General features: G+C 61.2%; 1 protein-coding gene across 1 annotated transcript; it reads left to right on the top strand.

Annotated features, from left to right (window-relative positions):
* The first annotated feature begins 5,550 nt into the window (after positions 1-5,550).
* On the top strand, positions 5,551-8,830 carry NKX6-1 (NK6 homeobox 1). The gene is made up of 3 exons (XM_037402090.1): positions 5,551-6,240; positions 6,852-7,024; positions 8,051-8,830. Exons 1-3 carry the CDS (start codon positions 5,634-5,636, stop codon positions 8,300-8,302), a joined length of 1,032 nt encoding a protein of 343 aa, XP_037257987.1. The 5' UTR covers positions 5,551-5,633; the 3' UTR covers positions 8,303-8,830.
* Positions 8,831-9,067: the final 237 nt, after the last annotated feature.

The following is a 9,067-nucleotide window of genomic DNA, read 5'->3' as shown; positions in this document are numbered from 1 at the left end:
ATCTTCCCAGGCATAGTCTAAGCAGGGCAGGGGCCTGGGGGTGGGACAGGGGTTCAGAACAGGACTGCACCAGGAATGGTCTCTGCGGAGCCCCGAGAGAGGGACACTGCACTTGTAGTCAGTCCTCTCCTCCTGGCTTTCCCCCAGCAGGGGTCAGGCTGGTCCAACGATCACAAATCAAAAAAGTAGAAGCAGCGGCTCTGCTCCAGCATCAAATACTTTCAATGTTCCAGAAAGGAGAAAAATATTTTGCCTTGCTGAGGGTATGGAAAATACTTGGACATCTCATTTAAGACAACCAAAAGAAATATTGAAGTGGCAACAGAGGTGACAGTCTGCAACATCCTCCTTGTCCCTGCAGCTGTTTTAAAAAGGTCCTGTCTCCACTCGGTCTCGTTACAGTCTCGGCCTCCGTTCCCAGTTATTCTGCATACACCTCGGTGTAAATGGAAACAGAAATTCGGCCAGGATATGGGGACCGCAGCATCAGAGCAGCAAAGTGACGCGAACGTGTCCTCAGAAACGACTGGAAGCCCCCGGGGGAGGCAGAGCTCACAGTACCCACCACCGGCTGGGAAGGGGAAGCTGCTACCCACACAAACCAGTAACCTACCACACAAACACATCAGTAACACAAAGCGGTATCAGTTCTGGGTTGACATCCCCAGTACACTGGCCAGCTCGAGCTGGCAGCATCCCACAGCCCTTGGCACTCTGAAGAGCAAACCAGGGGGTCCACAGTGGGGTCGCCTGCAAAGTGACAGCTCTGCCTTTGGCTGTCACCAGAGGTCTGCAGGCAGACACTCTGGGACAAGAATGCTAAAAAGCAAGTGAGATGTATCCAAAGGCCTGGCTCCTGAAAAATTTCCTGGCCAGCTTTGCCTCAGTTTGTCACCTAGTGAGAGGAGTCAGAGGATCGCATTTCATTTGTGGAATTTTAACGATAACTTTATTATATTTTAGTGTATTATTGGCTTCCGATTTTGTACTCTTACAAGAAATTTCCGTTTCCACATCTCCATTAAATATCTGATTCATTTTCTTGGCTTGTGGTAATACCTCAAAGCTACATCACTAAAGAATCAGTGCTCTGCATTAGATAAATATAAAACTGAGTCTGATTAACCTATTAACTATTTTTAATTAGCTTTTACTGTTCTTCAGATATTGCATGTTTTTGAGGAAGCAGAAAGAGAATGAGAGCACACTGGTACTATAGAGCTGTATGGGGCTAGCATATGGACTGAGATTATTCATCATCATTGGCAGGAGCTCTGCTGTAGGGAATCTTGCAACAACATCACAATTTTCCTGCTAGAGTGAATGCCATAATGGACACATTTGTGGCATGAATTATGGGCAAGATAGAAAAATTTTAAATCTTTATAGCATTTTTATGCTCTGTCTTCCTTTTTGGTAATCAGATCTTGATTAAGAGTTGGAATTAGCACCCAGAAGAACATTAGGCTTTCCTGGCTCCGTTCCTTTCTACCATGTAGAGCAGGCAACAAATGATTCAGTGGCTTCACAGTGCTGCTACAATAACAAGGTGTCTAAATACCTATCCATCACTTTAAGAAAGTAACCGACTGCTCAATTGCAACCAAGAACTTACGGTAATGGCAAAGCATTTTATTTGCTAAATAAAACTATTACTTGACTTAGTTCAGACAGACCCTTTTCCCAGTCATGATGACTTCGTGGGGCAAAAGCTGGGCAAGGTGGGGTCCCTGGCATCTGCCTCCGCTGCTGGAAGGCTGAAAGCTCTGGACAGGGCCGGGCCAGCCTGCCCTTGGCAGCACAGCCCCTGGCACAGCTGGACACCGTAAGTGGCACGGTGCAGCCAGCTGCAGTTCGGGTCGTCAGCTTGAAGAATACCTGGCCCCGCTATGCCAACGCACTTTGGACCTTTTAATTGTAGGTGTTCTCATGATTATTTTTTTTTTCCTGTCAGATGCTGGGACGATTCCAGCCAAGGTGATTTTCAGAGGCGCAGCTGCTGGGGCACTCGTCCCTCCGCTTCAAACGAGCAAGCAAATAACTACAGCTTCTTCTGACAACGCTCCTGCTGTGTTCTTCTTAATTCACCTCTCCTTCTCGCCTCCCCTCTGTGTGACCGGGGTCTCCGTCGCAACTTGAGCCCCTCCCTGCCGCCGCCCCCGGGACCCCTCGGGACCCGCTGCCCCTGCCGCCCCCCGGGTCCCTCCCCGAGGCCCCGCGGCGTTCCCGAGGGAGCTGCTCTCCCTTCCCGGTTTCTCCTCCTCTCCGCCCGCACCCCCCGCTCGCCCGGCGGCTGTTCTCTTTCGTGGTTTAACTTGGTGGTTGCTTTATGCGCGGCAAGGACGATGAGACCATGTGAAAACGGTGCAAGCGGGTATTAACGAGCAGCCCCCGGCCGCAGCGGGCCCGTTCGGTACCCGCGGGTGCTCAAGGAGCAGCTTGGCGGCGGCGTTTTCCCGCTGCGGTTTGTTCTCCCCGTTAAGTTTGTTGTTGGGGCGGTTTTACCCCTACCCGCTGCCTGGGGTGCCGACGGAGCCCCCCACCCGCTGCCTGGGCTGGGTTGCCAACGGAGCCCCCCACCCGCTGCTCAGCTCGGCCCCCAGCTGCCGTCGGAGCAACTTCGCCTGCCTACGGCTGGGCTCAAGCGAACCAAAAACTGAGCCTGGAAAAGGAACTAAATATCACCATTTCCAAGTCTTTCTGCGTGAGAGTTATCAAAGACACAGAAAGGAGGTAATGCTGGCGTCTGCTTTTGAATCCGAACTATTTCTCAAGCACGGGTCAGTCATATTGGCGCCATCTCACCTGCGATGCTATTTTCAGGAAAGAAGTTGCGCGAGGCGGCCCCCAAATAAAAGCTCTTTTTCGAGACGCTATCCGTTCATTCCAGAAGGAAGGAAGGAAGGAAGGAGAAGCGGTTTGTGCGGGAGGGATTGTGTTGTTTTGCTTTCGCTAGAACACAAACCCCGAGGCGCTGGGCTGCCGCTGCGGCCGGGGAGGGAGCAAGGGGCGAGCGGAGCGGGCGGTGCTGCTGCCTGCGAGCCGCCGGCCGGGCAGGCTGAGCCCCGCATCCGCACTGCCGCCTGCCCGCAGCAGCCCCGAGCGGCCCCGCAGGGACCCACCGCAGGAGCAGGCCAGGGCGGCCGGGTCCCTCCCTGCGGGCTCGGGGCCCCGGGGTCCCCCCGCCGCCAGCGCGGAGCGGCGGCTGGAGCTGCCGCCGCTGCCGGTGGCCGCCCCGGAAAAGTTCCCTCGGGGGTCTTCGGGCAGGGAGCCTCTGGCCTCTCCATCCCCAGCCGCACCGACGCAGACCCCGGCCCCCGCACCATCTCCTCTGCAGGCGGGAGGAAAAGCAGCTCCGTTGGGTGCCGGCCCGCAGGGCACCGGCCTCTACGCCTCCAAACCCAGTTTCATTTTTCTCCTTCCAGTTAAAATGCAGGTGCCACACACACCACCACCCCTCCCCCCCGCTGCCCGAGCCGAGCCCTGGCGCGCCCGAAGCTGCGGGGCCGGCGGTGCGGGGCTGCCGCGGCCGAGCGCTCGCCGGCTCCGCTGAAACCCGCCAGAAAAGACTTTTTTGTTGTTGTTGTTTTGGTTTTAGAATATCTGAGAAGTGACCCAAGGAAAAAAAAAATAAAAATCGAAGCCAGGGACTTAAAGGCGAGCTTCTCGGAGGCTCGGTTCGGGGGGCCGGCCAAAAGTTACGGCCAGGCAAGACCGTGCCCTACGCGTTCTCCAAGTGTTTTTCGCGGCTTTGTAAATTAAACTAAACCAATTCCAAGCAACTGGGATATTAGGGATAGAAGGAAACACCGTCGCAGGTCAAGAATCGACTTGCTTTGGCTTTATCTGAAATCCGTAATTACCGTCCTCAAAAGAAAAGGAAAAAAAAAAAAAAAAAAAAAAAAGACTCGAAATTCCACACCCGAGGAAATGCAGCTCACCCAGGCACACGCGCTCGGGCGCAGCCAGCACCGGGTAACAGTTATTTACGGTGGGTTTGCACGTCTCTCCCCTCCGCGGGACGCTCGTCAGGGGCCACATGGGATTTTTTCCCTTCCAGCCCCAGGCGTCAGGAAGAGCCGGGAGCAGCCGGGGGCGCTGGGGACAAGTGTCGAGGGGGCTGGTTACCGCGGGCCTGGGGTGCGCAGCACCGGCCGGTGGCCGGGCGGGACCAACGCGCCGCTCCGGTGCGCAGGAGAACGCGGGGCGGGCACCGGGGCAGGGCCGCCGGGGCGGCGGCGGCTCCGCTCCCCGCAGTGCTTACCGGGCACAGGGACAGAGGGAGCGAGGGAAAGGAAGGGAAAAGGGGAAAAGAAGGAAGGAAAGAGGGAAGGAGAGAGGGAAGGAGAGAGGGAAGGAGAGAGGGAAGGAGAGAGGGAAGGAGAGAGGGAAGGAGAGAGGGAAGGAGAGAGGGAAGGAAAGAGGGAAGGAAAGAGGGAAGGAAAGAGGGAAGGAAAGAGGGAAGGAAAGAGGGAAGGAAGCAAGCAAAGGAGGAAGGAAAGGAGGAAAGGAAAGAAGAAACGTAAAGAGAGGGAGATGAGAATGAGGAGAGAGGAGAGGAAAGTGAGAGGAAAAGAGCGCAAAATTAAATGAGAGAGGGAAAAGAAAATGAGAAAAAAGGAAAAAAAGGGAAAGGAAGCGGGAAAGGAAAAGGAAAACGGGAAAAGAAGGAAAAGGAAACGAGAGAGGAAAAGGAAATGAGAGAATAAAAGAAAAAAGGGAAAAAAGGAACAGGAAACGAGAAAAAAAGGAAAAAGAGAAAAGAAGGAAAAGGAAACGAGAGATTAAAAAAGGAAAAGGAAACGAGAGAGGAAAAAGAAAACAAGTAAAGAAGGAAAAGGAAACGAGGGAGAAAAAAAAATAAAAAGAAAAAGAAAGCTTGGAAGGAAAGAGGAAAGAAAAAGGATACGCAAAGGGAAAGGACAAAGAAGAGCAAAGAGGAGAGGGAAAGGGAAAGGAGAGGAAAGAGGGAAAGGAAAAAGAAAAAAGGAGAGGAGAGGGGAAGAGAGAGTGGAGGGGAAAATGAAAGGAGAGGAGAGCGAGGCGAGACCGAAGTTGGCGAGGCGGGCGCGGCGCGGTGGGCAGGGCCGGCCGCCGCCCCGCCCCCGCCCGCCGCCGCCGCCGCCGCGCCCGCTGCCGGCCGTGCCCCCGCTAAAGGAGGCAGGGAGCGGGGCGGCGCGGCAGTGCGCCCCGAGCCGCGCCCGCAGCCCCGACAGCCGCGCCGGCAGCCAGCCAGCGGGAACCGCGCCGGGAGGGATGCGGGGCGCCGGGGAGGCGGCAGGGGCGGCGAGCGCGGCCCCCGCGCCGCTGTGAGCCCCCAACTCCTCGCAGGCACGGGGAGAGGAGGCATATACGTGTATACGCACGGACACTGCGCATATACACGTACATAGGCACCCGCCGAGAGCAGCGCCGCTTTCCTCTCCGCCAGCGGCCGCCGAGGCGCAGCCCTGATGCCCGGCGGGGCGGCGGGGCCGCCGCTCGGGCGCGCAGCTCCCCGCTAGAGGCGGCGGCCCCCGCGGGCCGGATGCGCGGCCCCGGTGCGGGTGGCACCCCCGGGCCGGCCGCCGGGGCCCCGCGGCGCTAGGGGCCGGCCGGGCCTCCCGCCCCGGCCTGGCGGCGGCGGCGCGGGGATGCTGGCGCTGGGGCAGATGGACGGCGCGCCCCGGCAGGGCGCCTTCCTGCTGGGCAGCCCGCCGCTGGCCGCCCTGCACAGCATGGCCGAGATGAAGGCGCCGCTGTACCCCGCGTACCCCCTGCCCGCCGGGCCCGCCTCCTCCTCCTCCGCCTCCGCCTCGCCCGCCTCTGCCTCGCCCTCGCCGCCGCTCGGCTCCCCCGGCCTCAAGGCGCCCGCTGCCGCCGCCGCCGCGGGCGGGCTCTCGGCGCTGGGCTCGGCCCCGCCGCAGCTCTCGGCCGCCACCCCGCACGGCATCAACGACATCCTCAGCCGGCCCTCCATGCCCCTGCCGGGCGCCGCGCTCGCCTCCGCCTCGCCCTCCGCCTCCTCGGCGGCGCCCGCCGGGCTGCTGGCCGGGCTACCCCGCTTCGGCAGCCTCAGCCCGCCGCCGCCGCCGCCGCCCGCCCTCTACTTCAGCCCCGGTGCCGCCGCCGCCGCCGCCGCCGTGGCCGCCGGGCGCTACCCCAAGCCGCTGGCCGAGCTGCCCGGCCGGACGCCCATCTTCTGGCCGGGGGTGATGCAGAGCCCGCCCTGGAGGGACGCCCGCCTCGCCTGCGCCCCCCGTGAGTACCCAGCGTGGCGGAGCAGCGGAGGGGAGCGGGCCCGTAGAGCCCCGCCGGAGTCCTCTCCGGGCGCCGGGCAGCCCCGGCATCGCGGCGAGACCCTCCCGGCCCCCCAACCAGGGCCGGCTTTGCCTCGCTTTCTTTTGTTTTTGTTTCCTAAGTTTGCTCTGCCTTCTCCCTCCCCCTCGGTCGGCGCGAAGCCCTGTAAAATGCGGGTTCTCGCCGGCGCAGCGGGGAGCCTCCCGGGGTGGAGGGGGGCGCCTGCTCTCCCCGTCCCCGCCCGGGTCTCTCGGAGCCGGGGCTGGTTTTCGGGGCGCGAACAAACTTTCCCAGAGCGGGACTTTGCGTTGCCGCCCGCTTGCAGTGGCTGCAGCTTTTCTAGAAAACGATATCGTTTGCCCGCTCAGATTTTCAATCCTCAAAGGAAAAATAACCAGGGGAAGCCGGGAGGCTGGCGTTGTCCAGGCAGCAGTTTTGTTACAGCCCCCCACCCACCCCCCCGGAGTGACACCCCTCCCCATCCCACAGGGCCGCTTGAGAGCGAAGCGCTTTCCCAAATACGTAGATTAACGTGTCTGTCCGTGCCTTCCCTTTCTCTCGCCCCCCGCCAGATCAAGGCTCAATTTTGCTGGATAAGGACGGAAAGAGAAAACATACCAGACCCACTTTTTCTGGCCAGCAGATTTTCGCCCTGGAAAAGACTTTCGAGCAAACGAAATACCTGGCCGGCCCGGAGCGAGCCCGGCTGGCCTATTCGCTGGGGATGACGGAGAGCCAGGTCAAGGTGAGCGGAGCGGCTCCCGCACAGAGCGGTGCGGGGCTGGCGCAGCGCAAAGCGCCCGGCTCGGACCGGCCCCGCCGCGGCAAAGCGGGGCTCGCTCGCGCGGCCGGGGGTGCTGCGGGCCGGGGCGGCGAGGGCTCCCCCGGCAGCTACCGGCAACCCGCGCTCAGTTGCCTTACCGGCGGGGCTGAAAAGGATGCTTCAAAGCGTATTTTGTTTTAAAACCCGAACCTAACAAACCCAGGCAGGACCGAGAAGCCCGGTGCGTTCAGGCTGAACGCCACGGGGGTGGCCGCCGTGCTGGGGTGGGTGGGAAGGGGGGGAGGGGGTGTCAGGGCATAGCTCTTCTGCCCGCAGCCCACCCAAAGCGGGCTGGGGTCGCGCACCCCGCTCGGGCTGTCCCGCCCCAACTCCCCGTTGTAGTTAAACTCCGAGCTGCGGGCAAAGCGGGGATGCGAGGGGGTGGGAACCAGGGCTGTGCCCCCCGGGGACATGCCGGGGGGAGGCGTTTGCTCCGCGGGCGCGGGGACACGAGGCGGGCTGGGCCAGAGGGGCCTCCCGGCGGTGCTCAGGCTTTCAGACCCATCTAGAGACCCTCCTTTGTCACTGCAAAAATGTCCAATGGCTGCGAATAAATTATTGCAGCCTCTACAATGAAAATGACCCCCTCCCCTGCCAGCGCCCTGCCAGCGAATGAATGCATCTGGCGGGGCAGGGGCGGCTGGGGAAGGGCTGAGCACGAAATGCGTGTCGTGCCCCCCCACACCCCCCGCCGCGGGGCTGGGGGCGGCTGTTGGCCGGTCGGGGGAGGGGGGGGACCCGTGCCGGGACGGGGGGCTCCGGCTGCTTTCGGTTGACGGGGGAACGGCCCGGCGGCTGGTGGAGCGGGAGCCGCTGCCGCCCGCTGGGGACGGGGAAGCGCCGGGCAGCGGGGCGGGGGCGGCCCGGTGGGCTCGGCCGCGCCGGCGGGGGGCGAGCGGCCGCGGGTGCCGGTGGTGCCGGTGATGATGACGGTGGCGGCGGGGGCAGGTCTGGTTCCAGAACCGACGGACCAAGTGGCGGAAGAAGCACGCGGCCGAGATGGCGACGGCGAAGAAGAAGCAGGACTCGGAGACGGAGCGGCTGAAGGGCGCCTCGGAGAACGAGGAGGAGGACGACGACTACAACAAGCCCCTGGACCCCAACTCGGACGACGAGAAGATCACGCAGCTGCTGAAGAAACACAAGCCGGGGGGCGGCGGGCTGCTGCTGCACCCCCCCGAGGGGGAGGCCTCCGCCTAGCCCGCCCCGCCCGCCGCCGCGTTCGGAGATGTACAGATCTATTTTTCTAGACTCTACGCGCCCGGCAGGAGGAGGAAGAGGAGGAGTAGAAGCCGGAGGGGGGGCAGAGAGGACTGCCGGCGGAGCGGACCCCCGCCCCGCGTGTTGTAGGGTGGGGAGCGGCGGGGCTGCCCCGGTGCCGGGTCCCGCTACCGGCGGGGCAGCGGCCGCCTGTTGCCGGCTCTTTGTAAATAAACCGTGAGTCACCGCGACCGTAGGCGTTCCTTAATGTGAATATTTAAAATGTAAAATACCTTCTTTTTTTGTACAGCCGGGGCCGGGGGCGCCGCCCCCCGCCCGGCCCGCACCGTCCCGCGCTCCCGGCACCGGCGGCACACCGGGGGCACCCCCGAAGCCCCGGGACGGGTGGCACCGGGGCCGCCGAGGCTAAAGCCGCCGTGGCCGCCACTGGCCCCCCCCCTCCGGCCCAAACTGCAGCGGCCTCGCGTGCTATTTATTAGTATTTTTGAAACACTTTCTGTTGCGGTCGTGGGGCGGGGGGGGGGGAGGCGGGGGGGGAGGGCGAAGGGCGAAGGGACAGAGTTTGCTTTCACTTACACCGTTTCCAATCAACCGCGTGTTGGAAAAAGTAGCTGGTGGGAATTGTCACGACCACTTTCAGTCAAAATATAAAAAAATTCATTTAGTTGCTGTAATTGAATTTAAAGTGTGTTTTCTTTTGTATCATACGGAATACTATAGAATGTAAATTGTTTTCTTTTTTTT

This window comes from Falco rusticolus, chromosome 1 (genome assembly GCF_015220075.1).
Source record: "Falco rusticolus isolate bFalRus1 chromosome 1, bFalRus1.pri, whole genome shotgun sequence".
NCBI lineage: Eukaryota > Metazoa > Chordata > Aves > Falconiformes > Falconidae > Falco > Falco rusticolus.
The sequence above is the reverse complement of the archived record's forward strand: the minus strand, read 5'-3'. Positions and strand labels throughout refer to the sequence as shown.

Excerpts from the sequence above, each read along its gene's own strand:
- NKX6-1 (XM_037402090.1), top strand. The coding sequence starts at position 5,634 with ATGCTGGCGCTGGGGCAGATGGACGGCGCGCCCCGGCAGGGCGCCTTC. Across the intron at positions 6,241-6,851 it reads CCGCCTCGCCTGCGCCCCCC|ATCAAGGCTCAATTTTGCTG; the intron begins GTGAGTACCCAG and ends GCCCCCCGCCAG. Across the intron at positions 7,025-8,050 it reads TGACGGAGAGCCAGGTCAAG|GTCTGGTTCCAGAACCGACG; the intron begins GTGAGCGGAGCG and ends CGGCGGGGGCAG.